The sequence below is a fragment of the Macaca mulatta genome, chromosome 13, assembly GCF_049350105.2.
Source record: "Macaca mulatta isolate MMU2019108-1 chromosome 13, T2T-MMU8v2.0, whole genome shotgun sequence".
NCBI lineage: Eukaryota > Metazoa > Chordata > Mammalia > Primates > Cercopithecidae > Macaca > Macaca mulatta.
In genome coordinates this window covers 5,757,666-5,785,638 of record NC_133418.1, presented here as the reverse complement: position 1 = coordinate 5,785,638, position 27,973 = coordinate 5,757,666, and the positions used below count along the sequence as shown (strand labels likewise).

The window sequence follows — 27,973 nt, the reverse complement described above, 5'->3', positions numbered from 1 at the left end:
CCCTTGGGCCCACACCCACCTGGCCTCAGGTTCCCCACTCCACCCCAGCCCCTCCCTCACATGAAGGTGCCCCTAGGGTGGAGAGTGGGACCCAGCTCCGTCTTCCCGGGGGTCCCTTCCAGGCTCAGTCCACACAAGAACAGTCACCTCCCTGCACTGTTCATAACCCACCCCTCCCCTGGCACCTACCCCCACCCCGGAAAAGATGAGGGCGCTCAGACAAGAGGGAAGTTGAGTTTATTCTGGTTATCTACACCCGACCACCGAGGACACCCAGGCTCCAGGGTCAGGGCCCAGAGGAAGGCATCCGTGTAAGCAACGCCCTCAGCTCAGGGCCCTCCGGGAGCCACCAGCCCAGGCTGCACGGCCCCAGCCTCCGGGGCCTCCCTGCTCCGCAGCCAGACGGGACAGGGGTCAGGCAGGGGATGCAAGGCCAGCACGGCCTGAGACGCCCCTACCACAGCCCAGCTGTGTGTGGAGACAACCAAGCAGGGCTCAGCCGGGCTGCAGGGCCTGGGGTGGGGCCGAGGCAGGGGAAGAGCCGGCGTGGAGGGCTGCAGGCCCTGGGCAGTGGGAGCTCAGGCACAGGCAGCCTCGGCCTTCTGCGCGCAGCCCGGGGAGCCCTCCGCTTTGCTGGCCAGGCTGTAGTAACAGGCCCGCATGCGCTGCTCCACGGTCAGGAAGTCGGGGCGATCCTCCCACCTGTGGGGGTGGGGTACATCCAGGCTGCTGACCACACCCCCAGGACCCAGCTTCACTACAGGGTGGGCATGCACAGTGCTTGGCTGAGGTAGACTTTCGGGGCTCAGAGAGTCAGCAGGGCTGTTGGGGTGGTGGAGAGGCCTCTGGGGTGTGAGAGCGTTGGGCGATGCCACACAGCCTAAGAGGCAGAGCTGCCCACACACAGGGTGCGGGGATGACCCTCTACTGAGCGTTAACCAGTGAGGACTCAGGGGACTGAGTGTACTTGGTGTCAGAGTGGCAGCTATTGACCATGGGGACCTGGGATACAGAAAGCTAATGCTTTGCGCATGCACCCGGGGCCAGGGTATCAGTGGGCTGGGCGAGGGCTTAGACGAGAGGGAGCGTGAGGCTGGTGAGCAGCAGAAGCCTGGAGCACGGCAGTGGGTCTGGCCAGTGAGGAGCTGCAGTATTAATGGTACTGGGCATGGGGTATCCATGGACTGTGTTGGGGTGCTAGGTGCTAGCCTCTTTGGCTACTGGGGTGTGGTACCCTGGGTGTTTCCTGATGGAGGTCGAATTAACACGTGTCACAGGAGGGTGGACCGGCCAGAGACGGTGTCTATCTGTTGGGCTGCTTGGGTATTTGGGTGTCAGTGTCCTAAGTGCTGGCCGGTGGGGAGTCATGCGTTAGAGTGTCCACACGTTGCATGGGCAGTCTAGGGTGTCCGCTTGTTTGGGTGTGTGTTGCCTGTTGTCTGATGGGAAGTTGGGATATTGATGGTGTTAGGAGTTGAGATGTTTGAAGGTTGGGCTTCCACCAGGCAGAGGTAGGGGCTGGAACAGATGAGAATTTGGTATCTCAGTGCTCGCCTGTCTGGTAGCTGGGTGCTGCGTGCTGGCTGGTGGGGACTGGAGTGTTGGGTACTGGAGAACCATCTCATGCCCTGAGTGTTGGTGTCACAGGTTGAGTAGCAGAGTATGGATGTGTTTGTGTGTTGCAGGGTCCATGTGTTGAGTGATGACTGAGGTTTTAGATGCTGAGGCACAGGCCCACAGGTGGGGTGGCAGGGCAGGGCACACTGGAGGACAGCAAACCCCGGTGTGTCAGAGAGCTGGGGACGGGGGTAGGGGGTAGATGCAAGGGCCATGAACTGGGTGAAGGGCTTTGGGTGGGATGGCATTATGTCGACATCAACTTATCCGGCACCAGGACGTCCCAGGGGTCAGCCCGGCCGGGTCCCCTCCCCACCGGCACTCACTTGTAGATCCAGCAGTCGCTCATGAGTTCGTACAGGTCAGGCGGACACTCTGATGGGCACTCCATCCGCTTGCCCTGCTCGATGAAGGCCATGACCTCCGGCCCTTTCATCTTCTGCTCAAACCAGGGCCGACACACCTGTGAGTGACCAGGGTCCTCCTCCTCCTCCCCCTCCCCACCGCACCGCCCACCCGCCTCTGCCCTCGCCTGCCTTGTAGGGCTTCTGGCCGTAGGACAAGGCCTCCCACATGGTGACCCCGTAGCTCCAGACATCGCTGCGGCTGGAGAACTTGCGGAAGTTGATGCACTCGGGTGCGTACCACTTGAGCGGCCACTTCCCTGCTGAGCGGGCCTGGGGAGGGGGAGATGCTGCCGGGTCAGGGCTCGGGGACCCTCTACCCACCCAGCCTGTCCACCTGGGCATCACAGGGGCAGAGGCTCACAGTGTAATAACTGTCATCGGCGCCCAGTGCTTTGGAGAGGCCGAAATCGCTGATCTTGGCGTAGTGCCGGTTAACCAGCAGCACGTTGCGGGCCGCCAGGTCACGGTGCACGAAGTTCTTCTCCTCCAGGTACTTCATCCCCATGGACACCTGGTGCAGCAGCTCGGCCACATTGCTCACGGGGATCTCCTCCCTGGGGTGGCGGGGAAGGCGGGGTCAGCTGGGAGACCAGCCAAGTTCCCAGGGGCAAAGCACGCTTCTCTGACCCAGCTGGGCATGAGCCAGGTGACCATGTGTTCAAAAATGCTTATTGAGTACCCGCTGGGGACACAGCGGTGAACAAAACAGGCAAAATGCCTGCCTTCATCCAGTCTCGAGGTTTTAGGGATCACCCACACGCCATGACTCCCAAGTCTAGACCTCTGCCTGCACCCGTGACGTGCTGAGGTCTCACGGGCATCTCAAAGATAATGTGGCCTGATTGTCCCTGTCCCCACGTGCACACCCACGTGGCTCCTCCACTGTCCGCTCCAGCAGCTCCTCTTTCTCTCACACCCAATCCGTCAGCAAACCCTGGCAGGTCTGCCATCAGAATCTCCCCAGAACCCACCGCACTCCTCGCCTCTGCCTCTGCCACCAGAAGGCAGCCACGGCACCACTCACCTGGACCCCCAGGCAGGAACCGTCAGGTCCGCCCAGGCCCTTGTTCCCTCCTCACTGTCTCCCACTGTCTCCTCCTCGCTGCCCCCGAGCCAGGTCCTTCCCACACATGCATGCGTGCGGGTGTGTGTCCACCGTGCCCAGGCAGAGCCCGGGCCCCACCCACCCGATGGCTGGGCCCACCCGGTGCTGGTGCTCACTTCTTGCCGGCCAGGAACTTGTGCAGCGGCCCGCTGCCAGCCATCTCCATGACGAGCATGAGGGCCTCAGCCTGGCAGACGCCAATGAGCCGCACGATGTAGGGGTTGTCCAGCTGGTGCATGATCTGTGCCTCCCGCATCATCTCCTCCGTGTCCGCCTTCTCCGTGCCCTGCTTCAGCACCTTGATGGCCACGTCAATCTGCTTCCTGCTCGACCCGGCCACGGGAGGCGTGTGGGCAAGGGGCACCGGCCCTGCTCGGCCCCACACCCCCACCTACCCATCTCTCTTCTCCCTTGAGTTGTGCGGTAGACAACTGCGGTCGCCACCCAGGTTGGAACCCAGGCGCTCAATGTCCTTGCGGCCGGGAGTGTCTGCTGAGGACAGCTCCCAGCCGGGTTGCTCACAGGGAACGGCCCATTGCCAAAAGGAATCCAAAGTGACACCCTCCCCAGGGGCAGCCTGTCAGGGGCCAGTGGACTCACGGATCGGGGACCCCACTGCGGCTCCGCTGGGTTGGGTAACTGCAGCTCAGCCACCTCCCCCTGCCCAGGCCCACATCCCACCCCCGTCAGGTGTCCCAAGCTCTCTCAGGGAATCCTCCAGCGTGCAATGTCCTGCCCCAGAGTCTGTTTCCCAGGCAAACTGCTGTGAGACAGACATCCCGTTTCCCACCCCACAGCCTAGTGAAGCCGCTCCCCTCTGTCCCCATGCGGCGGAGGCCCCACCACGGCAGGGGCGGCCATACTTGCGCATGCGGTACACGCCCTGGCGCACTGAGCCAAAGTTGCCGCAGCCAAGTTCAATGTCGGCTATGAGGAGGTTATCGCGCTTCAGGAAGAGCTTCTTGTCCTTGAGCTCCTCTGGGTCGCTGTAGGGGCTCTCATACACGCTGGTGTCCATGGGCATCGGCCGCGGTTTCTCTGGGGACGTTACGCGCGCTGGGCACACACAGCCGTACACTCCCAGGTCAGGGGCAGGGGCGTGGGGAGCAGGGCAGCCTCAGCCCCCACAAGCACCAGCCCCAGACAAGGGTGCCGTCCCTGGAGCATGCACAGGCAGGTGGGTGCCCATGCGTGTTCCTGCACATCCACACGCAGGCACTGGCATACACTCCTGGCCACAGCTGTGGGTGCACCGTGCGGCCACAGGAGGGTGGACTCTAGGGGCGGGTGCATTGGTATCCACATGGCACCGTTACTGTGCCAGCTGGGGTGTGCATGTGTGTGCATTCGTACGTGTACACCTATGGCCAGGCCTGTCCCTGTCCGTGTATGCAGCACACAGCCACATTTACAAGGCCTCCGAAGGTGAGCTTCTGGGTGTACATGTAACTATGTATCTTCTCGGTGCACACATGTGTTCAGGTCTGCACCCACCCATGAGACACAGGAGCACCTGCAGCATTTTAGGAATATGAGCTCTGGGGTCCATCCTGGGTTCACATCCCGCCCCCACCACTGCCCCACATCCCCGTAGACAGAGCCCTCCCTCTCTCATCTGTAAAGTGAGGGTAATCACCATAGTCACTTCATAAGGCATGTCAGAAGGGCTCGGTGGCTCATACACACAGTGACCTCGGAACGTGACTGACACATGGTAGGCGCTCAATAAACGTGTGTCTGGGGAGCCCCAGGCGGGGCCAGGTGTGCTCCCTGCACATCAGTACGCACTGGGATGTACGTGTGCACAGGCAGGCGTGATGGGCATGCGCATGTGTGTCACAGGGGTTAACCAAGCCAACTGCCACAGCCTGGCCCGGCCCACAGCATCCCCGTGAAACCCCACAGCCCTGACAGGGACCCTGCTCTCGGCTTGGCATGAGCCCCAACCCACACCCCACCTCTGCCCGCTCACCTGGCTCAGGGGTGTATCCATCTGAGTTGAGGGTGTCGATCCGTCTCTGAGGCTAAAGGCCACAGAGTCAGCAAGGCCTGAGCTGGGGATGTCCATCCCCTCTCAGGAGACCCATGTCCACCGCAGGCACCCCAGCCTCCACCCCAGCCTACCCCACAGCCACCCCCAGCTCCGTCCCCAAGGCCACACTCCAGGTGCCCCCAACTCACGTGAGTGAACGTGGATGGGTGGGCTGGGAGCGTGGGAGCAGCAGCCCCTGGGGGAGCAGAAGGGCCAGTGAGGGCTGGGGACCAGGTCTCTGCCGCCCCGCCCACCGCCCGCCCGCCCGCCCGCCCGCTGCAGGCACCTGAGGCACTGCTGGCGCTGCTGTTGGGACAGGCCTCCTTCAGGCAGTAGATGAGCCCATCCGCCTTCAGCTTCAGATACTCCACCAGCTGCAGGGAGCAGGCAGCTGGCAGAGGCTCCTCAACTCCCCAGAGCCCGGCACCCCATCAGAGCACAGCATCTCCCAGAACAAGCTGCACGGGCGGCCTACCTGCCAGAGCGTGTCAAACTTGGTGCCCTCGGGAATGCAGTACTTGCCCGCCTTGTCTTGGCTGATGAGGTAGTGGTACACCGTCTTCCCATAGATGAGGGACAGGGCATACGTGCCCTGCTCCTTCCGCGGCCTCAGCCTGGCAGGGGAAGGGAAGGGATGTAACCCCTAGAGCCACCTGGGGGCCTCCTACCGTGCCCCGGTTCCCCCCACACACACCCTATGGGCTCCACACCCAGGAGCCTTGCAGAGAAGCTGCAGGGACTGGGGAAGCCAGGCCAGGCCCCCATCGCCTCCAGATCTGCTGATGATGGGCTAAGTGGCAGAGGGCGGTGCAGGGGCCATGGCTGTGTTCCCAGGAAAATGCACAGTCCTCCAAGAGCCAACAGATGGCCATTCACAGAGAATACCTGACCACCCGCAGTGGACACTCAGCCATGGAGGAGGGGGACACCCATCCACTGGGGAACACCTGGTCCCCCATGGCTGAACACTTGGCCATCCGTGGCCAGACACTTGCCATCCACAGGGAGAGAGCCATCCACAGGCACTCATTGAGGGTACACTTGGCCACACAGTCAGCCAACCATGGGGGGCACTTGGTCTTCTACGACAGACACAGAGCCTTCAACAGGTGGACCTAGCACCATTCTCCTGGGGAGAAAAAGCCTTTTCCACCTAGACACACACAGGTAGGTGCAGCTTCATGACCAGCTCACAGGGCACCCTGTGCAAATCAGAACAAGTCACTTTCTCAACACAAGACTGACCAGTTCCATAACAGATGGACCTTTCCTAGAATGAGACCCTCGATTGCTTTCTGCTGGAATTTTGTCAAAATAAATATATAAATCTTCCATGTCTGTGATGGGAATTGAGCCCCTCAAAGGTGGTGTGTTTGTGGGGTGAGAAACTGTCCCCCCATCCCCTCCAGCCCTGAGTACACACACATCCCCCATACACACAGACCAACTTAGTGTCGGACACTGGCACCCTCACATGAAGCCCCACGGTGACACCAGTCAGCATCCCCCACAAAACAGTTTTGTCTGGGGTCACTGGCACAAGCGTCTACTGCAGGATCAAGTGTAGCTTTCCAGTGAGGAGGGAGGGCAGCTGGCCCCAGGGAAGCTGTGGAAGGCAAAAGCAGCCAACTCCTGACCTCAGGGATTGCACTGCCCTACAGAAGAGCCCTTGGGATGGCCTGTGAGCTGCACCCTCCAAGGTGCAAATTCTCAGACCGGGCCTGGCCCTGCCTGCGGGTGTTCATTCACTGGACAAGTCTTTACGGACTGTGGACCACAGGCCAGGCACTGTTCTGAGTGCAGGGATACAGCAGTGAGCAAGGCAGCCGTGGGCCCACCTTGCAATGAGGCCCTTCCTTAGGAAATGTCCCCTGAGTGAGGCAGAGAGGTCCAGCTGTGACCATCCCCTCCATTCCTGGACAGCATGTTCCCCAAAGAACAGCACAGTGAAGGGTGGGGCAGTTCCCAGGCTAGCCCACAACAGTCTGGAGACAACGTGGAGAGGTGGGAAATCAAGGCAGGGGGCAATGAGGGCACACAAAAGGGCAAGGAAGAGAAGCCTGCCACAAATTAGGAAACAAACATCCCACAGAGACATGAGGCTGGGATAGCAGATGCAATGCCATCACGTGAAACCCCACGGTGACACCAGTCAACATCTCCCCCAAAACATTTCTATTCTGAGTCACTGGCACAAAAGCTCCTGTAAAGTGCAGCTTTCCAGTGAGGAGGGAGGGCTGTTGGCCCTGGGGGTCTCAGAGCTGTGGAAGTCAGAGGCAGCTGGCAGGCTGGCCGGGAGGCAATGGTCTCCAGGGACTGTGAGACGTGAAAACACCTCCTAAGGGTCACAACCTGAAGTTTAAACTGACAACGGAGACTCGATGCCAAGTCACTCACCAACAAACAGCAAACCTCCCCTCCCATCTCCCCTCCTCTGTCTCTTTCTTTCTTTGTTTTTGTTTTTGTTTTGTTTGTTTGTGTTTTTGAGATGGAGTCTCGCTCTGCTGCCCAGGCTGGAGTACAGTGGCACGATCTCGGCTCACTGCAAACTCTGCCTCCTGGGTTCCTAGTAGCTGGGACTACAGGCGCCTGCCACCACACCCAGCTAATTTTTTGTATTTTTAGTAGAGACGGGGTTTCACCGTGTTAGCCAGAATGGTCTTGATCTCCTGACCTTGTGATCCACCCACCTTGGCCTCCCAAAGTGCTGGGATTACAGGCATGAGCCACCATGTCTGGCCCTCCGTCTGTCTCTTTCATTCTTTCTTCTGGAACTAATAATTTCCTCCCTGTTTATTTAAACTTCTGTGTGGAATATTGGAGACAAACAGCCACAATATTAGGGAGCTCTTCACATCAATAGGTGGGGTCTCCTCCTCTGTCTCCTGAATCAGGGTTTGACCATGTGCCTTGCTAACAGGACATTAGCAAACATCACACAAGCAGAGACTTGAAAAGTAGTTGAGCATTGAGGTTGGCCTGCCCTCACTTGCTTTTCCTGGCAGCTCTCCAAACACCATGGGAATGAGTCCAAGCTAGCCTGCTAGAGAAGGCCCATGGAGGAGAACCAATGTGCCCCAATAGCCAATAGACACTCAATGTGCCCCAACCAATGAGTGTCCAATAGCCATTCATGTGAGTGAGGCCATCCCAGAGACCATCCAGCTCCAGCCAATCTTCCAGTTGGCTGTGGCCACATGAGTAAGCTCAAAAACCCAGCAGAAGAGGCACCCAGCTGAACTTAGCCCAAATTACCAAGCAAACCAGCCACATTGCCAAGTAAAACAAGAGTGAATAAATGACTGGTGTTTGTTTGTTTGTTTGTTTGAGACAGAGTTTTGCTCTTGTTGCTCAGGCTGGAGTACAATGGTACGATCTTGGCTTACTGCAACCTCCACCTCCCGGATTCAAGCAATTCTCCTGCCTCAGCCTCCCGAGTAGCTGGGATCACAGACATTCACCATCATACCCAGCTAATTTTTGCATTTTTAGTAGAGACAAGGTTTCACCATGTGACCAGGCTGGTCTCAAGCTCCTAACCTTAGGTGATCTGCCCTCCTCAGCCTCCCAAAGTGCTGAGATTACAGGTGTGAGCCACCACACCCAGCTGTAAATGACCATCGTTTTAAGCCACTACATTTCAGGGTGTGAATACAGCACATTGTTACACAGCAAATGCTAACCAATACACTCTTTGGAAAGAGACACGTGAGTTCATAAAGAGCAGCCGTAAATTCCCAGATAATAACCACACAGGCTAAGACATTGGTGTTATCACCACATATATTTCAGTACCATAAGTTCTACTTTATTTAAAAAAAAAAAAAATGCTAGATAGTGGCAGTTCTTTGTTCTTGCAGTTGGGACTTGCACTTAAGCCAGAAGTACAGGCTAAAAAATCAATTTGTATCTCTGCTCTTAAAATAATACGTAGAACCTTTAAGAGCTGCATCTGTCTCTGGTTCATGATTGTAAAACAAAAGAGCTACCATTTATTTATTAAGATATTGGTTCTAAATTCTTCACATATTTGTCCTATAACCACAGCACTCCCCACAAAGTAGGTAATATTGTTATCTCCATTTTGCAGATGAGGAAACTGAGGCACAAGATTATGTATCTTGCCTAAACTGCAGAGTTGGTAAGAGGTGGGAAGTGGAGCCAGGATTCAAATGCATTTCTGACTGTACAGTTAATTGCTACCTAGAACTAACACCCAGCTCTGTCACAGATTACCTGTGAAACCCTGAATAAACTGCTAATCCTCGCTGGGCTTCGGTTTCCTTATGTATAAAATGAGATAACTGGTCTAAATCATAACTTCTTGACCTGAAACAGGTTCGAAGGATGAGGTTCAGGACCAACCATGATCTTGTATAACTGTCTGCAAAGTCCTTGAGGTGAATATGTTTTGGGGGATTGTGAAAGGGGCAGTCAGTAGGATTCCAAAGAGGTCTGCGCTCCAGGAGAGGATAAGAAATACTTGACAGGCCAGGCGTGGTGGCTCATGCCTGTAATCCCAGCACTTTGGGAGGCCGAGGCGGGTGGATCACCTGAGGCCAGGAGTTTGAGACCAGCCTGGCCAATATGGCAAAAACCAGTCTCTACCAAAAACACAAAAATTAGCTAGGCATGGTGGTGCACGCCTGTAGTCCCAGCTACTCAGGTAAGCTGAGGCAGGAGAATCACTGAACCCGGGGGACAGAGGTTGCAGTGAGCTGAGATTGCACCAGTGCACTCCAGTCTGGGTGACAGAGCAAGACTCTGTCTCAAAAAAAGAAACACTGGACAATGTACTCTCTTAAAGGCCCTTTCCAGGGCAAGTTTCTTTTCAAGTCAAATCAGCCGATTCCATAAAATGCTGCCAATAACACAGAAACAGGCCAGCATTGGCAGCGCACAGGCTTGGGTACAATTCCATCTGTTCTTCAGCAACTATGAACTGTGCTCAACGGTAAGCATGGTCCTGGTCTTCACTCCAGGCCTGAGTGGCACGTGTCTTTCTCTCACACCCCGAGCCCTGAGAAAGCTGTTATAGACTTCAGGAACCGTAAGAAGCAGCTCTCACAGTTTCTGTCCAAAGCGTGCCTTGCCTAATTTTCCAGGAGCCGGGTTCCTTGTAGCTGCTTCTGGTCTCTTGACATTTACCCAGAATGATCACTGTCCCTCATACCACTGTGCCAGCTGTTTCTGGACCTCACTGCCAGCCATAGGCTCTATGTCATGCCCAGATGCTGGGCATCTCTCCTTCCTAGCCACACCCTCCCACCACCAACGCTGGTCCTATTGGCCTGGGAGACTGCATGCCAGTTTGACATGCAATGCACAGACAGCTGCTTACAGCTGTTGGCCCTGGCTCTCCTGAGACTCCTCTAATCTCAGTAGACTGGTTAACTCTAAGCCTGCCATGAGCTCTGCTGTGTTACACAAAAAGTGTTTGAACTTTTCCTTCGGGCAGTGAAACCTTTGCCACACAATACTGTATATGGAAGCCTAAGATAGCAAACAGATCAAAGCCGAGCTGCTGTTGTCATTCAAGTGGAATGGGGGCCTGAATCCCACCTGCTCAATCCTCCGCTCACTCTCCCACCCCCTAGAATCCTCTGTCACTCTCAGGAGGCTTTAGAGAATCTGGGGGAAATTTTTAAGCCATTACAGTGGCAGAATTATGACCTGTATGTGTGTGTGTGAGTGCAGGATGAAGAAGAGAGATGGGGGCGGGGAGGGAAAGAGAATAAGAAAGGAAAACTAAGAAGAGAGGCAGAGACTGCGGGGATGAAAAGCTACGTTGGGGATGTAGGGGGAAACCAGAGTAGAAACTCAGATTATAAAATCAAAGACAGATGAATTTACATTTTATGAAGGAGAAAGCAGAGACGGGAGGAAAGAATCAGTTACATCAATAGGAAGGGCTTAGAGCCTTCTTTGTGTCCAGCCTGGGGAGAGCCCCTGGGCTCTCAGGCACCTGGGGTAGCATGTCTGGACGAGGGGGATATGAGCATGTGAGACTTGTGAGCTAATGTTAGTAACCTCTTGGCGAGGGTCACACCTGGGGTGGGGTGATGCAACATCTAGAGAAAGGTGGGTAACACCTGGACCAGCCATCACCATGTACTGCAAGACGGAGCCCTCCAGATGCAGCCCCTGCCCTCAGGCTGACAGTCCAAAAGAAAAGAGAGACAGCCCCCAACACCCATGTTCACAATGCCCATACCTTCATGACAACCCCCTTGGTCCAATCCTACAACCAACCTTTTGCAAAAATGGCTCCCTGCATTCCTCTCCCTTAGGGAGTCCCTTCCCTACAGTGACTTTGGTTTTGGTCGTGTGACTTGCTTTGGCCAATAGGACATCAGTGACATTACAGAAACAAAGGCTTGAACTTGCCCTCTCCTCTCTGACTGATCTTGGGAACCCTGCGCCACCACCACACGAACAAGCCCCAGCTCCTTGCTGGATGATGACTCCACTGGGCCAGCTCATCCCCATCACCCAGGTGACACTGAGCCAATGGCCAGTCATGTGAGTGTATCCATCCCAGCCTATTCAGGACCAGCCTAGATGACCCAAACCAGAACTGCTTAGTCAGCTCACAGAATCGGGAAGAGTGATAACTCATTTTGAGCCAATAAATCTTAGGGCTGTTTGTTACGTAGCAAAAGCTAACTGATACAAATGCAAAGGTTTCCTCTTAGAGAAAACAGCCCTGTCCTGAGCTGTTCAGAAGTTGTGCCATTATCTGCAACATGTATCTAAGAACTCCCTCAGAAGCCTTGGAAACTCCACTCCAATTTACAGCCTAAATCTGAATCTGTATGGTAGGGTAAAAAGAGTTGTTTTATCAGTCCACAACAGAATCTTGGAGAGGGAGCTGCATCTTGCGAAGAAGCCTGCAGGCAATCTACAGAAACTTCACATGGGTGAGGAAAATCAAGGGATGTGGTCATTTCCTCCAAGTGGGTTGACCTCAGGAGAGGAAACAGCCCTGGGGGAAGCAGGTGACCCGAGGGATCTGCCGGGCAGGGGCTCGGGCCAAGAAGCACTCACGAGAAGGAAGGCCCAGGAATTGTCCCCACAGATTTCTTGGGGGAAAACACTGGGCTTCCTGAGGTCATGGGAAAGAGGCAGCACCAGTTTCTCTGTATTCTGAGGCCGGAGTGACCTCAGCTGCACCTGGACACCATCTGTTATAGAAAAGATCCCGTGTCCAAACCAGAAAGCAACAGCCCCAGCAGGGCTGTCGAACACTCAGAGTTTTGAAAAGAGCTTTTGAGAGATTTGTTTCACATTAACAAATTCACAAACAGCCACACGGCCTCAGCTGCGGCTCAGACACGCACGTTCACCCACATATAAAAGCTAACATTTACCACATTTTTCCTATGTCAGTTACCATCCTCTCGCTTCACACGTACGAATTCATGTAATCCTCCTAGAGGACCCCGGGGGGAGGTACCGCTGTCAACCACAGGACAGTTAGAGGGGCTGCTTCATCACTCTCCCGGGGATCCCATCTCACTTGGGGGAAAAGCTGAAGTCCCTGCCCTGCCCATCACCTCCTCCCATTCTCCGCCTCACTCACGCAGCTCCAGGCACATGGCAATGTTTCCGGAACACACCAGGTGGACTCCTGCTTCCTGATCTTTGCACCAGCCATTGCTTTTCCAGGAACACCCTTCCCCTTGAAAGCTGCACAGCTCACTCCTCAGCTTCTTTCCCTTACTCAAAAGCCACCTTCTCAGGAAGGCCTCTTCCGACCACCTAATCTCAAATTGCGACCCCTCCCCACCTGCACACATGGCACTGACTACCATCTGACAGGGTCTCTATTTTATTGATTCCTTTTCTTGTCCACCTGCCCCATGAAGCCAGGCACTGTGTCTGTCTGGCTCATCGCCATGTGCTCAGTGCCTGATACACAGTAGGTATGCAGTAAATATTTGTTGATTGAAGGAGGGGAAACAGGCAGACAAACAAGGTCTGCTACTTGCCCAAGGGCCACAGCCAGCAGGTGGCAGAAGCGGGATTCCAAGCCAGGCCAAGGGACCCACTCTGGAGGCTTTCCTGGTTACTGCCTCTACCTCCCCATGCACAAGCTCCTTTGCACATCAGAAACGCACAACCCACTTGCACACGGGAGCACAGGCACACCCTCACGGCCCACCTGCACGCTCACGTCTGCCCCAGTCCCCAGGATCCCTGCCAACGAGCCCCAGTCCTCACCACACCCAAACCCCGGGCCCCACATACAGGAACTTGCCGTCGGTCTGGGTCCCAGAGTAAAGTTTGCGCTCGGCCTCCTCACGCGTCAGGCTGCTGTGGTACCAGGGCATCCGCTCGTGGGCCGTCGTAGCAATAAGTTTCTCCACCTGCGGTGCCTGGCTGATGATGGCCTGCTCCAGGGCCTCGCCCTATAAAAGGAGAGTCAAGAAGGTCTGTAGGTGCGGCCAAGTGCTCGCCACAGGAATCCCCTTCCGGGAGCCCCGTCCCAGAGGACTCCCCACCCCACCTCACCCAGGCGTCCCTAGCGCGTGTTATGCAGGTTGTCGAGGACCACTTCCTTGCCACCTCCATGGTCCCCTCCCCAGTCCAGCTAGGGAGGAACCACCCCCACCTTCCAGCACGGCCCCAAGTGTATCTCCAGCTTGAAGATCTAATTCAGGTGGTTGTGCACGGTGGCGTCACTCAGGCTGTGCAAGACTACAGCCCATCTTCCCGGACAGCCGCCCTACCCTAAGGGCTCACCCTGGCCCCACGCACCCTCCTCCCAGCCCCGCCCCCAGTCCAAGCCTCGCCTTCGCCCGGCCCAGTGCATCCCTCCACCTTCCCATCTGGCACAGTAGCGCACCATAGCATCGCTCAGCCTGCGGAAGGCGACCGCCACCACGGAGCCCCTACCTCTGAGGCCTCCTTTCAGGTTCTTCCCCAACCAGTGCCCCACCTCTCCAGCTTCCAAAGGGGACTGAATGGGGAAGACGACCTTTTCCTCCCTCCTATCCCCCAAAACCCCGGACTGCCCCCCTCGGGCCACGCCTCTCCAGATCCCGCGCACCAGGCCGCGCTCTCACCTCCAGCTTCCAGGTCTGGCGCACGTAGTCGCGCACCATGGCGTCGCGCAGGCAGTCGAAGACGCCCGGCTGCGGCTCCAGGCCCGACGGTCGGTTGCACGGCTTACGCAGGTTGCAGGGCAGCCCGTCGGGGTCGCGCGAGTAGAACTCGCAGAGCTCGGCTGGTCCGCAGTGAGCCTTGCCGCCCGCGATGGCGTAGGTGCCGTTGAGCTGGCGCTCGATGGGAAAGTGGTGGAAGCGCACGTCGTGCACGAGCGACAGCACATAGCCGCCCAGCGAGCGCAGGCACTGGCGCAGCAGGAAGAGCCCGTCCGCCATGCCCGCCAGCTTCAGGTGCTCCTCGGCCTCGGAGCGCGAGATGCTGCCGTAGAAGAAGGGCAGGTGCGCCGCGGGGTCTGGCATCGCCCCTGGGCCTCCCCAAACCTGCGGATTCACAGAGGGTCGGAGGCACATCAGGGCCTTCCTGAACCCGGTGCGTGGGGCCCAGAGACGGCCCAAGAGACTCCGCGTGGAGGGCATCAGTGCCGCAGGCTGAGCGCGCCAAGGGGGCAGAGCCTGCTCTGTGCCCGTCAACCTGGAGAGAAGCCGCAGCCTGCTGGGCACAGATCCAGAAGTCCCAACCCCCCCCTCTGACTTTCCGGAGACATTATGTGGACACTCAGGCACGCCAACTGGTCCCCAGGCACCAACACCGGTACCCATCCCTTCGTGTCCCAACTACGTGCTGAATTCTTGTGTTTCAGGCCCAGTGCTGGGGATATGCACGCTGGAGGCAGACACGGTCCCCACCCCGTCCTCGGGAACGCAACGGCTCTATGGAGGGAGAGCCGTGAGATAAACTGAGAAAGAAACAAAAACAATCATTACAGACTGAGGTCGGCATTACAAAGGAAATAAGTGGAGTGACATTAAGAGAGAGAGGAGGTGGCTCTCGCTAGGACGGTCACCTTCTCCGAGGAGCTAGCATTTGAGTGGAGATCTGAAGGAGGAGCCAACTTTTCAACAAGCTCGCGGGACAGCGCATCAGGCAGAGGGGACGGCATGCACAGAAGCCCGGAGGCCGCACCCAGCTTTGTTCACCCAAGGGCCCTACCTCTCAGCCTCCCGTGTCCCTTCCACTGACCCTTTCCCCTCGGCCTTAGCAGGCCCCCCTCGCCTTGCCCTCTGCCTTCCTTGGCAAGTTTCTACGGAGCATATGCTAATTTGAATATCCATCCCTAGGGGACTGGTTAAATACATTAGGGTTTAATCTCAAAGTGAACTTTGATACAGCTATTAAACAAAACGTGAACTTTGATACAGCTATTAAACAAAACGTGTGATTGAGGGGAGGAGGAATTAAGGCTATTTAGACAGATGGACATCTGGTAAGGCAGATAACTTAAAATTGCCTGCCCTCACCTTTCTGGGGTGATGGTGACGTCCTGTATATTCACAGGGCTTGGGTTACACAAGTGTTTGATCTTGCCACAACTAAGAGAACCTGCACTTAAGATGTGTTCATTTAATTGTATTTGCCTCCCTCAATTAAAAAAGAAACATAAAATATTGACCCCTAGGTAACAATCTGTGTGCAGAAATGTTTAGGAGTGATGGGAACTGAGGACTGTAATCTAGTTTGAGAGCACCCCCCAAAATAACACTGATGGACGGACACACAGAGCGAGAGGGACGGATAAAAGGTTAGACAGCCAGAGAGACACAGTTGACTCCTGTTGTTCTCCACAGTTCTGTAAAGTCAACGCAAACACTGAACTAGCAAATAGAGAACTATCCGTCCTAGGGGAAATGTAGAGTTAGATTCCTAGGAGCCTCTGTTTACATTTTCATCAACTGATCAAGACATAACCTTGTTTTTTTGCGAGTTTCTGCTTAAAGGCACCTTATTTAATATACCTGGTTGATTCACTAACATTGAACACTTAGCCAACAGCACTATAACGATAAGCTTATCTGACATGTTTTCTCCGTAAGGCACATACAGCCTTCTGGCCCTTAGGAATGCTAGACAGCATTTCGGCACTATGGTCAGGGGCCACATTAACCAGTGAAATCACCAACAAAAAGCACAAACATTCAAAATATGTGAGGCCGGGTGCGGCAGCTCATGCCTGTCATCCAGCACTTTGGGAGGCTGAGGCGGGTGGATCACTTGAGGTCAGGAGTTCGAGACAAGCCTGGCTAACATGGTGAAACCCCGTCTCCACTAAAAATACAAAACATTAGCCAGAGGTGGTGGCAGGCACCTGTAATCCCAGCTCCTTGGGACGCTGAGGCAGGAGAACCTCTTGAACCCAGGAGGTGGAGGTTGAAATGAGCCGAGATCAGGCCACTGCACTCCAGCCTGGGCAACAAGCGCGAAACTCTGTCTTTAAAAAGATAAAATAGGCCAGGCACGGAGGCTCACACCTGTAATCCCAGCACTTTGGGAGGCCAAGGCGGGTGGATCACAAGGTCAGGCGTTGGAGACCATCCTGGCCAACATAGTGAAACTCCGTCTCTACTAAAAATACAAAAAATTAGCCGGGCGTGGTGGCGGGCACGTGTAATCCCAGCTACTCAGGAGGCTGAAGCAGAATTGCTTGAACCTGGGAGGCAGAGGGTTGCAGTGAGCCGAGAACGCGCCACTGCCACTGCACTCCAGCCCAGGCAACAGTGTGAGACTCCAATCTCAAAAAAAAAAAAAAACAAAAAAACACACACACACACAAAAAACACACATAAAATATAAAAACAAAATATGTGGCACCACCAAATAGAACATGAAAAAGATTAGCCAGCTGCGGTGGCTTACACCTCTAATCCCAGCACTTTGGGAGGCCGAGGCGGGCAGACCACAAGGTCAGGAGATGGAGACCATCCTGGCTAACACGGTGAAACCCTGTCTCTACTAAAAATACAAAAAAAAAAAAATCAGCCAGGCGTGGTGGCAGGCGCCTGTAGTCCCAGCTACTCGGGAGGCTGAGGCAGGAGAATGGTGTAAACCCAGGAGGTGGAGCTTGCAGTGAGCTGAGATCACGCCATTGCACTCCAGCCTGGGTGACAGAGCGAGACTCCATCTCAAAAAGAAAAAAAAAAAAAAAAAGAACATGAAAAAGACACTTGTCTGCCTCATGAGAGCATTTGCCTTGTGCATCCTCAGTGGGAACATATGTGTCGAGTGACTCATATTTTTGCCACTCTGTATGTCTGAGAATGACCACAAAAGTGCCACGTTGGTTTTAGGGTTTCAAATAACTGTTAACAAGTAGGAGAATTCACAAATAAGAACTTCACAAACAGTGTTGATCAACTGTATGTGATAAAACAATTATAGCAAATCATTAACTGTTGAATCTAGCAGGTGAGTTATTGGTGTACAGTTAATTCTATTTTCTGCATATTGGTAAGTTTTCATAGAATGTTGGGAAAAAATACCTCTCCATAGCGGTTATGAGGTGTTTCTCTACTAAGAGAGGTCCAGCAAGGCTACTCAGGCATAAGTTTGCACTGGAGAAGTGACCTTGGGTGCCCTTCTTAGTTATGCAAATGGAACCAAGGGGTAAAATGAATGCTTTTGTGAATCAGGAGAGGCTCTCTCTGCCCGGGGTGTCCAGGGATGGGCTCTGGAGCTGAAAGGAAGGTACTGGAATGGGAATCAGGTGAGGTCTGGGTCAGAGTAGCTGGAGGAGGGGCCAGGATCTGCATTGTAACCCGATTAATTGTGATGGTGAGGTTGGGAGGGCCAAGCTTGAGGGGGGTCCTGGATGGCCCAACAGTTACAGACAGGTGGGTGTTCCAAAGATTCATAAGGGACTGCATTTGTGGCTCCACCTGGAGAAACAGGTCACCATTCCACAAGAGTGTTTTTTAAAAAGTCACGAAGTGGCTGGGTGAAGTGGCTCACGCTTGTAATCCCAGCACTTTGGGAGACCAAGGCAGGTGGATCACATGGGGCCAGTAGTTTGAGACCAGCCTGGCCAACATGGTGAAACCCCGTCTCCATTAAAATACAAAAATTAAGGACCGGGTATGGTGGCTCACACCTGTAATCCCAGCACTATGGGAGGCTGAGGCGAGCGGATCACGAGGTCAGGAGATCAAGACCATCCTGGCTAACACAGTGAAACCCTGTCTCTACTAAAAAAAAAAAAAGAAATTAGCCAGGCGTGGTGGCGGGCGCCTGTATTCCCAGCTATTCAGGAGGCTGAGGCAGGAGAAAGGCGTGAACCCGGGAGGCAGAGCTTGCAGCCAAGATGGTGCCACTGCACTCCAGCCTGGGTGACAGAGCGAGACTCCATCTCAAATAAATAAATAAATTAAATTAAATACAAAAATTAACCAGGCATGGTGGCGGGCACCACGCTACTCAGTCCCAGCTACTCAGGAGGTTGAGGCAGGAGAATCACGTGAACCCAGGAGGTGGAGGTTGCAGTGAGCTGAGATCATACTACCTCACTCCGGCCTGGGCAACAGAGCAAAACTCCATCTCAAAAAAAGAAAAAAAAAGTCATGAGGGCTCCTAGGTATTCACTCTAAAGAAATGGAAATTGGCATTCACACAAAAACCTACCCAGGAACCTTTATAGCAGTTCTAGCCACAATTGCCAAAAATTAGGAATAACTTAAATGTTTCCCAGCAGATGAATGAGATACACCGTGGGACATGCCTACCGTGGAATTCTACTGGCAATATGTGGAACGACATACGGAGACACACGATTCCACGGATACATCGCAAAGGCCTCTGGCTGTGTGAGAGAAGCCAGGCTCCAAGGGCTACAAACTGTGATTCCACACACAACTGCAGGGATAGAAAATGCGCCAGGGGTTGCTGGGTGCTGGGGATTAGGGAAGGAGTGATGACAGAGGGCAGGAGGGAATTTGGGGGAACAGTCTGTATTTTGATTGATGTGGTAGTCTCTGGGCTGTACGCATTTGTCAAATCTCAGAATTTTTCACTAAAATGATATAAAAATGTTATTGTATGTAACTTATACCCCAAATTTTGATTAAGGGGGAAAGGAATTGGAAGATACAAACACAATGGACACTAAAAATGCTAATGAAAATAGGAAAAGTGATTAAGGGCTGTCTACACTCCCATCCCTATGTCCCTGACTCCCAGCCTTCTCAGCCAGACCCACGGTCTGCGCCCACCCCCTAGGCTGTTCTCCAGCACTGATAGCACCCCTGGCAGTCTGTGTGCACCAGACAAGCACTCTGTGACCTCCTCAATCCTGGGTCCCCTGAGTGGCCGACACCAATGACTCCTCCCTCCTGCCTGAGCCTCATAGACCTCTCTGGTCCTTCACAACCCCGTGGCTTGCCTCCACCCTCTGACCATCCTGCTCACTGTCCCCTTACTTGGGTCATCCTGTCAGTAGCCATACATGCTGCCACACCCACCTCTCCCGGAGCCCAGATCTCTCGCCTGACTGAGGTCGGTTGGTGCTGGCATCATTTCCTTTGATCTCCACCAACTGCTTCCATTAATACAACCAACTAAGATCCAGATGGCACGCTCATGCTGCCTGTGGCTGGCTGAACCCCACAGTCCATTTCCACAGAGCTGAGCTCCACAGTCTGCAAGTTGCTCCTTGGCAATTCTTCCCCCAGGCCTCCCTTGCTGAAGACCCTACTGTCTACTGCATTGGACCTCCCCAGCCCGCTGCCCCAGCTGAGCTGTGCTACTTGCTTTCCTTCAAAGGACGTTCATACTTTTATCCACACAGCACCCTCCACCTAGTGCACCCTTCCGTCTCCCCTCCGTCTTCTCCAGCCCAGCCAGCCCTTCCTTGAAGACTCCTAGAGTCACTCCCACAAAGCATGAGGACGCAGGATGAGGCAACAAACTGAGGGCTTGTCCAAGGACCATGGGTGCAGGGTAGCAAAGCTGGTCTCTGGGGCCGGAAGCTGTGGCAGGAAACTGTCGCCAACACAGTTTGAGAAGCTCCTCCCCACGTGGCCACAGGTGCAGCCTGGGTAGCTGGAAGCAGGTTAGGGCAGAAGAGGAGATGAGGGAGGCTCGGCGCCCAGCCCAGGGCTGCCATCCGTGACCTGAGGCTAAGGAGTCCCAGAGGCAGGCTCTCTTCCTGTGCATCTCGGCTGCATCCCAGCGTCGCTGTCCCACGGCCCACGAGGACAACCGTAATCACAAGCACCACCCATAGCAGGCAGGTCGGGTGGTGGGCGGCTCCTCTTCCACCCCTGGGGCCTTTCTGGACTGTCCTCACTAGTAAAACATGGGGCCCAAGTTCCCAGGGACCCCATGGCCAGAGATGCTGGGGAGGCCAGAGAAGGTGGGCAGAGGTGGCAGAGATGAAAAGTCCGGGGGCGGCCGGGCGCGGTGGCTCAAGTCTGTAATCCCAGCACTTTGGGAGGCCGAGACGGGCGGATCACGAGGTCAGGAGATCGAGACCATCCTGGCTAACACAATGAAACCCCGTCTCTACTAAAAATACAAAAAAATTAGCCGGGCGAGGTGGCAGGCGCCTGTAGTCCCAGCTACTCGGGAGGCTGAGGCAGGAGAATGGCGTAAACCCGGGAGGCGGAGCTTGCAGTGAGCCGAGATAGCGCCACTGCACTCCAGCCTGGGCGACAGAGCGAGACTCCGTCTCAAAAAAAAAAAGAAAAGAAAAGAAAAGAAAAGTCCGGGGGCAAGAGGGGGAGCATTTGCCACGCAGTGGTTAGCCAGAGTGTCTGCTGTCAGTGAGCTGCACCGATCTACAGCTCCCCGGGATGACCCCAGACCCCAGGCAGGGGATCAGATGTTTCTGTTCTCAGCTGTGTCCCTGCAGACTCGCGGCCCTCCCAGGAGTCACCCACCCTGAGACCCACCCCGGCCCTCGTCCTGCCTGGGCCACCCCAACGGGCAGGACTTAGGTTAGGAGCCCCACCCTCAGTCCCCAGTGAACCTGTTCATCCCCCAAGCCTGGCCTACGGTTCTCCCTAGGCTGACCCCAGCCAGCTTCCTCTTGAGCTCACAGTTCAGAGATCCTAGTTTGGCCTTCCCAGAGCTTACAGCCCCAGGATCCCAGCAGAAAGATCACAGCAGAGCAGCCACGGGGCACCTGCCCCACGCTCACAGCCCAGGCCCTGAGAGGACGATGGGAGGAAGCCTTGGAGCCTGGTCGGAAGGACCTGCCTGGAACCCCACCATTCACCCGGCCTCCTTGAGTAAAGGCCTGGAACCCCCCATTCACCCGGCCTCCTGGGGTAAAGGCCTGGTACCCCCCCCATTCACCCGGCCTCCTGGGGTAGAGTCCTGGAACCCCCCCATTCACCCGGCCTCCCGGGGTAGAGTCCTGGAACCCCCCATTCACCTGGCCTCTGGGGTAAAGGCCTGGAACCCCCCATTCACCCGGCCTCCTGGGGTAAAGGCCTGGCACCCCACCATTCACCGGGCCTCCTGGGGTAAAGGTCTGGAACCCCCCATTCACCCGGCCTCCTGGGGTAAAGGCCTGGCACCCCACCATTCACCTGGCCTCTGGGGTAAAGGCCTGGCACCCCCCATTCACCCGGCCTCCTGTGGTAAAGGCCTGGCACCCCACCATTCACCTGGCCTCTGGGGTAAAGGCCTGGAACCCCCCATTCACCTGGCCTCTGGGGTAAAGGCCTGGAACCCCCCATTCACCCGGCCTCCTGGGGTAAAGGCCTGGCACCCCACCATTCACCGGGCCTCCTGGGGTAAAGGTCTGGAACCCCCCATTCACCCAGCCTCCTGGGATAAAGGCCTGGAACCCCACCATTCACCTGGCCTCTGGGGTAAAGGCCTGGAACCCCCCATTCACCCGGCCTCCTGGGGTAAAGGCCTGGCACCCCACCATTCACCCGGCCTCCTGGGGTAAAGGCCTGGAACCCCCCATTCACCCGGCCTCCTGGGGTAAAGGCCTGGAACCCCCCATTCACCCGGCCTCCTGGGGTAAAGGCCTGGCACCCCACCATTCACCAGGCCTCCTGGGGTAAAGGCCTGGAACCCCCCATTCACCCGGCCTCCTGGGGTAAAGGCCTGGAACCCCACCATTCACCCGGCCTCTGGGGTAAAGGCCTGGCACCCCACCATTCACCCGGCCTCTGGGGTAAAGGCCTGGAACCCCACCATTCACCCGGCCTCCTGGGGTAAAGGCCTGGCACCCCCCATTCACCCGGCCTCCTGGGGTAAAGGCCTGGCACCCCCCATTCACCCGGCCTCCTGGGGTAAAGGCCTGGAACCCCACCATTCACCCGGCCTCTGGGGTAAAGGCCTGGAACCCCACCATTCACCCGGCCTCCTGGGGTAAAGGCCTGGAACCCCACCATTCACCGGGCCTCCTGGGGTAAAGGCCTGGAACCCCACCATTCACCGGGCCTCCTGGGGTAAAGGCCTGGAACCCCACCATTCACCGGGCCTCCTGGGGTAAAGGCCTGGAACCCCACCATTCACCCGGCCTCCTGGGGTAAAGGCCTGGCACCCCCCATTCACCCGGCCTCCTGGGGTAAAGGCCTGGCACCCCACCATTCACCGGGCCTCCTGGGGTAAAGGCCTGGAACCCCACCATTCACCGGGCCTCCTGGGGTAAAGGCCTGGCACCCCACCATTCACCCGGCCTCCTGGGGTAAAGGCCTGGCACCCCACCATTCACCGGGCCTCCTGGGGTAAAGGCCTGGAACCCCACCATTCACCGGGCCTCCTGGGGTAAAGGCCTGGAACCCCACCATTCACCCGGCCTCCTGGGGTAAAGGCCTGGAACCCCACCATTCACCCGGCCTCCTGGGGTAAAGGCAGTGCTAGATTACAGCTGTTGCGGAGAGATCAGATTCCCCAAACATGCTTCAAAGGAAAAAAGAGTCAAGGGGTCAAATACAGTTTCAAATGCTGTGAAAAGCACATTAAAGGCTCCGAGAAGACCACGTGGAAGGACCCCTTTCAGCGTCACTTAATTCCCACACCTATTCAACAAAGCCGTGAAGGTCTACTGTTTCACAGGACATTCTCTGGGCATCAAAAGCCCCCATTACATGCCCATCGTCAGAGCAGAGCTATCACGCCAAAGCCACAGGACCTGGTGGGAGCGGGCAGGAGCAGCACGAGCTCCATATGTCCCCTCAGCCAGAGGCTCCACGTCCCGCCAGCCAGAGGCTCCACCTGTCCCCCCAGCCAGAGGCTCCGCATGTCCCCCCAGCCAGAGGCTCCGCGTGTCCCCCCAGCCAGAGGCTTGACATGTCCCCACCCAAGGCACTGCTGGAACGGGGCCCCGGCCCCCTACTGCCCCCACCTCCTCCTACTGCCCCCCTACCATGCTGTTCCCACACCCACTCCTGGCTCTCTCTCTCTGAACCCCCAGTCCTCGCCTGAGACCCTAAGTCCCTCTGAAGCCGTGTTTCCTGCTCCTTAATCCCCAAGATGTGCTTGGGCTGCCTGTGCCTACCAACAGAGGCAGCATAGGCACTGGTCATCAGCAGATGCCAGCTTGGAACCATGAGCCACACAGCAGCAGTTAGCCATGGCGACAGGCTCCTCTTTCATATGTCTTTCCTGACTGCAGGGATCGGATTCAAACCATGGGATCGTGGAGCCACCACATGGTCACGGTGCAGCCTGAGCAGCGAGTGAAGCTCGCCAGACCTCTGGAAAGCAGGGCCAGCGAAGGTGCCCAGCCTGGGGCTGCAGGGACTCCCTGGGGTGAGACTTGCTGGCCCCCCGTCATGCCATCACATCCTCCTCTTCTCTGCTGGAAGCCCTCTAGCCCTCTAGGCTTTCACCCACCTCACTTGGGGTGAAAATGCAAGTCCTCAGGGTGGCCCCCAAGGCCCTTCATGATGCCCGTCACCCCCCGTCACCCGCTCCCCTCCAGTCACACGGGCATCCTCGTATTATTCCTTCAGGTTCCTTGGACAAACCAGGCATGGTGCAGCCTCAGGGCCTTTGTACTGTCTGTTCCCTCTGCCTGGACACTCTTCCCCCAACACCTTCCACTTTATTCAGGTCTCTGCCTAAGTCACCTCCTCCAGGAGGCCTTCCCTGACCTCCCTCTCTAAAATAGCCTCTCCTTCTCTCTCTAGACCTGACCCAACTTTATGGTTCTTCGCCACCTAAAAGATGACATTGTATCAACTTGGTGACACAGTACCTTTGTCCCTGCCAGAATGTAAGCACCACAGGAGTGGAGACTGTCTCGTTCCCCTACCTATACCAGCACGGCACAGAGTAGGTGCTCAATATACCAGGTACCTACAAAGGTCTGCAGTCCGCTGGGGGGGGTGGGGACGCCTCTGAACACCCGTGGAACCTGACACCTGGGGAGGGGTGAGGGCTACAGGGGCTTCCTTGGGTGGGGGACGGTGGACCTAGGGACTTCCTCCACTGACCCACGGTGGGAGAGGAGGGGCCCGTCCTGAGGATCCTGGCCACCGGCTGTTCCCTCAGCCCAGAACAGCACTGCATCCTTCTCCTGGGCCTCAGGCTTCAGGCCTCCTCCGTTGTCCCATCCTCCCAGAAGCATCCCATGGGCCCTGCCCCCTCCCCAGCCTGGGTCAGGCACCTCCCCTAGGCTTCCAGGGTCCCCATCCTGCCGCATCACAGTCCTGATGGCCTCTGTCTCTGCTCCTCGGTCCGTGACCAGGCTGAGCTCCCCGAGGCAGGGCCCACGGCTCTTGTCTTGTTTTCTATGGAAGCTCCTGCTTCCTCCCAACAAATGTTTGTCAAGTGTGTAAGGACAACCACAACAGCCTCTGTGCTGGGGACGGCCTAGCCCTTCACGAGCATTAGTCATTTATTCTAATTCTCACCATAACTCCATTTGGTGGGGACTGTTATCCCACTCCTCAGCTAAAGAAACTGAGGCTCAGAGAGGTCAATGTCACGCTCGGAACATGCAGCCTGCAAGGGGCTGCCACGATTGGAACCCAGGTGTGTCCAACGCAGCAGGCAGCACTAACCTCTCCAGCAAATGGCTATCAGGAGACCCTGGAGAGCCGGGCTGGGGCGGGGTCAGGGTCAGATTCCCGAACCCAGCAGACTCTCTAAGTGTCTGTGGATTGAACAACGCCCCTCCACCGCCCCTCCAGGGAGGCCCCCAACTCCGCCCTCCACTGCCTGTGTGACCTCAGCAACCAGCGGTCCCTCTCTGGGCCTCAGGCTCTGTGACTGTAAAAGGGAGTCGGGAAAAGGCGGGTGAGTCGGGAGGATAGGGGCTGAAAGAGACAAGGGGACAGCGTGGGACTGTGCTGGGCCTTGTAGGCTGTTCACAGGATTCCTGTCCTGGACCTGTTAGATGCCAGTAACACCCGCTGGGTCAAAACCCAAACCGTCTCCGGGCACTATCAACTGTCCCGGGGGGATGGGAGGAGGCAAAATTGGCTTTGATGAGAACGGCTGCCTTAACCCTGTAGCTTGGGGTGGGGCAGGGAATGGTCAGCACGGGATGGTCTAGGTGCTGCAGCCCCAGAGAATATATAGGAACTGTGGAGTCCAGAGCCCAAGGCCACCCAGGGCTAGTGAGGATAATGAGGGTTTTAGCGAGACGTTTCTCCACACCTGTATGTGCCAGGCACTGTGGATACAGTCAGTCTCTTTATCCTCCCGAGAGCCCTGGGAGGGAAGCACAGAGAGATGCGGTGACTGGGAGGGAAGCACAGAGAGATGCGGTGACTGGGAGGGAAGCACAGAGTGATGCGGTGACTGGTCCACTCACACAGCTGGTGAGTGGCAGAGCCAGAACGTGAAGCCAGGCCCCCAGGCTCCAGAGTGTGCACATCAACACCCCCGCCAACACTGCCAGGGCAGCGGGGCTGAGGCTGGAGGGCCGGTGAGAAGAGGGAAAGCAAGCTCCGGATTCAGCAGGAGGCACCTTCACAGGGGGCACCTTAGGAGTCCCTGACCCTGATCTCTCAGCAAGGCATTATTAAGCACCTCCTGTCTGCCTGCTGTTCTAACCAAGACGAGAATCATGAATCATCTCGAGCTGCTCCCCTCATGAACCCCTGTTCTTCCTGTCGGGGATCCTTCCTACCCGGGACACGTTTCCCAGCCTCTCGTCAACAGTCAGGAACCAAGCACCTGCCAGGTGCCCATATCTGCATGTGCATTTAACAGATGCACAAACTGAGGTCAGAGAGGCCGAGCAACTTGCCAAGAACACACAGTACTTAAGCAGAACCCGGGGTTTTGCTCTTTCTCTCCCCAGGTCTTCCTCTAACCTGAGCTCGGCTACAAGTGGCTCAAGCCTGCCCTGGACCCCTCACAGGAATGACAGCATTCTGCTGATGGAGCTCATGGCCCTGGTGAACAGCCCCCTTATCTTCACAGGGCCTGGGGACTACAGTGCACTTGCACTTTCTCTGGAGCTTTCTCTGCTTCCGGGAGCCAAGGATGCAGCCAGACAGGGCCCAGCAGGAGCCCAGGAACCAAGCAGGCCTCGCTGTGTCCCCTGAACAGCCCGGCTTGGCCAAGCCTCTGGAGGGGGAGCTGCTTCCCTCAGCATGGCCACACGCCCTGTCTGCCTCCATCTCCAGCCGGTCACCACCCAGCCCAGTCCTCCAGCCCTCCTGGTCCTCCCAGCAGCCTCCTGACTCCCGGTTAATATTCTTTCCTCCTCCTCCAGACACAGCCCACCATGCAGACGGTGGCCAGGTGCCACTCCACCCAGGCACCACTTACCTGGGGACGTACAGGTGGATGTCCAGGCAGACAGGCCACTTGTGGGGTCTCTGGTCCCAACGCCAACGGAGAGCCGGTTCTGGGTGAAGAATCAGGACTTACAAAGCCAGTCTAGATTTCCCTGCAGGCCGAGCCCCCAGCCTGAGAGGGAGGCCCTGCCACTCACACTCTCCGCACACACTCTGGGGGAGGACGTCACACCCCGCCAGGGTTTCTCACTCATGGATGGGGTGTTCACCCTCTGCCAGGTCTCCCACAGCCCCCTGGGGTGGCCCTGGTGGCAGGACACGGGCAGACGGCCCGAGGACAGTCACTCACCTGAATGCCCCAGCAGCAGCTCTGAGGCCCACGGTGGGCCAGGCCTGGCCGGAAGGCCTGGTGTCTGCTGAGCTCCAGCAAGCAGGCTTGTCTGAAACTAACCTATTTCCTGGATGCGAAGACAGGAAAGGGGGCTGTGTTTGATGTTTACATCAAAGTCACAAAGTGCTGTGCTCAAGGAAAATCACAGGCCACGTGCGCCAGGGAGGAAGCGGGCATTTCCGGGGCCCAGCACTGCCTGCCCAGCTGCAGGATGGGACTGAGAGATGGGGATGAGGCTAAGCAAAGGCAGGGGTCAGGAAGGACGACTCCAGCAGGACTCGCCAGACGGAAGGAAGCCTGCGTGCCTGGAACGGGAGGGTAGGCAGCAGTGGTGGGAGGGAGAGGAGTCCCAGGGCTCACGGAAACTAGAATGCCCCATTTTCCCCTCAAAGGGGCACTGCCCCGGGGCCTGCACCAGCCAGACGACCCAGAGGAGTGGTTTATTTATTCCACAGGCAGGTTAGAGCTGGAGAGAGGAGAAACCCACTGAGTCAGCCCATACCCTGAAGGTTGAGACCCCCTCCTGTGCCAGGTATCTGGACGGCAAGGACAGCCTGCCCTCGCTCTCCGGTGGCTCGCAGGCTTGTGGGGGGCAGCTGGGTCCACAGGGAGCCAGCGCTGGGAGGCTGGAAGCCTGGGCACTGTGTGTCCCCATAGGAGCCCCAGCCCCGCCTAGAGGATGTCAGGGATGCGTTCCAGGAGGAGTCAGCCACCCAGCCGAGACACAGAGCCAGGGCACCCCCAGTGCCAGCCCGGCCCACCGGG

At 56.5% G+C, this 27,973-nt stretch overlaps 1 protein-coding gene across 2 annotated transcripts; it reads right to left on the bottom strand.

The window, feature by feature from the left end:
* Nucleotides 1–220: 220 nt before the first annotated feature.
* ZAP70 (zeta chain of T cell receptor associated protein kinase 70) lies at nucleotides 221–27,973 on the bottom strand. 2 transcript variants are annotated; one of them, XM_015112920.3, is made up of 15 exons: nucleotides 27,711–27,973; nucleotides 27,167–27,275; nucleotides 26,849–26,927; nucleotides 14,230–14,652; nucleotides 13,412–13,572; nucleotides 5,637–5,775; nucleotides 5,448–5,535; nucleotides 5,311–5,357; nucleotides 5,102–5,153; nucleotides 3,993–4,185; nucleotides 3,246–3,452; nucleotides 2,386–2,578; nucleotides 2,154–2,294; nucleotides 1,944–2,056; nucleotides 221–702 (listed from the first exon to the last, which is right to left on the bottom strand). In XM_015112920.3, exons 4-15 carry the CDS (start codon nucleotides 14,629–14,631, stop codon nucleotides 579–581), a joined length of 1,860 nt encoding a protein of 619 aa, XP_014968406.2. In that variant the 5' UTR covers nucleotides 14,632–14,652; nucleotides 26,849–26,927; nucleotides 27,167–27,275; nucleotides 27,711–27,973; the 3' UTR covers nucleotides 221–578. The 2 variants fall into 2 exon arrangements, with proteins under 2 accessions (XP_014968406.2, XP_028688033.2); XM_028832200.2 differs by lacking the exons at nucleotides 14,230–14,652; nucleotides 26,849–26,927; nucleotides 27,167–27,275; nucleotides 27,711–27,973 and adding an exon at nucleotides 13,776–13,919.

Excerpts from the sequence above, each read along its gene's own strand:
- ZAP70 (XM_015112920.3), bottom strand. The coding sequence starts at position 14,631 with ATGCCAGACCCCGCGGCGCACCTGCCCTTCTTCTACGGCAGCATCTCG. Across the intron at positions 5,358-5,447 it reads CAGCGCCAGCAGTGCCTCAG|GGGCTGCTGCTCCCACGCTC; the intron begins GTGCCTGCAGCG and ends CTGCTCCCCCAG. Across the intron at positions 3,453-3,992 it reads GGCGTGTACCGCATGCGCAA|GAAGCAGATTGACGTGGCCA; the intron begins GTATGGCCGCCC and ends CGGGTCGAGCAG.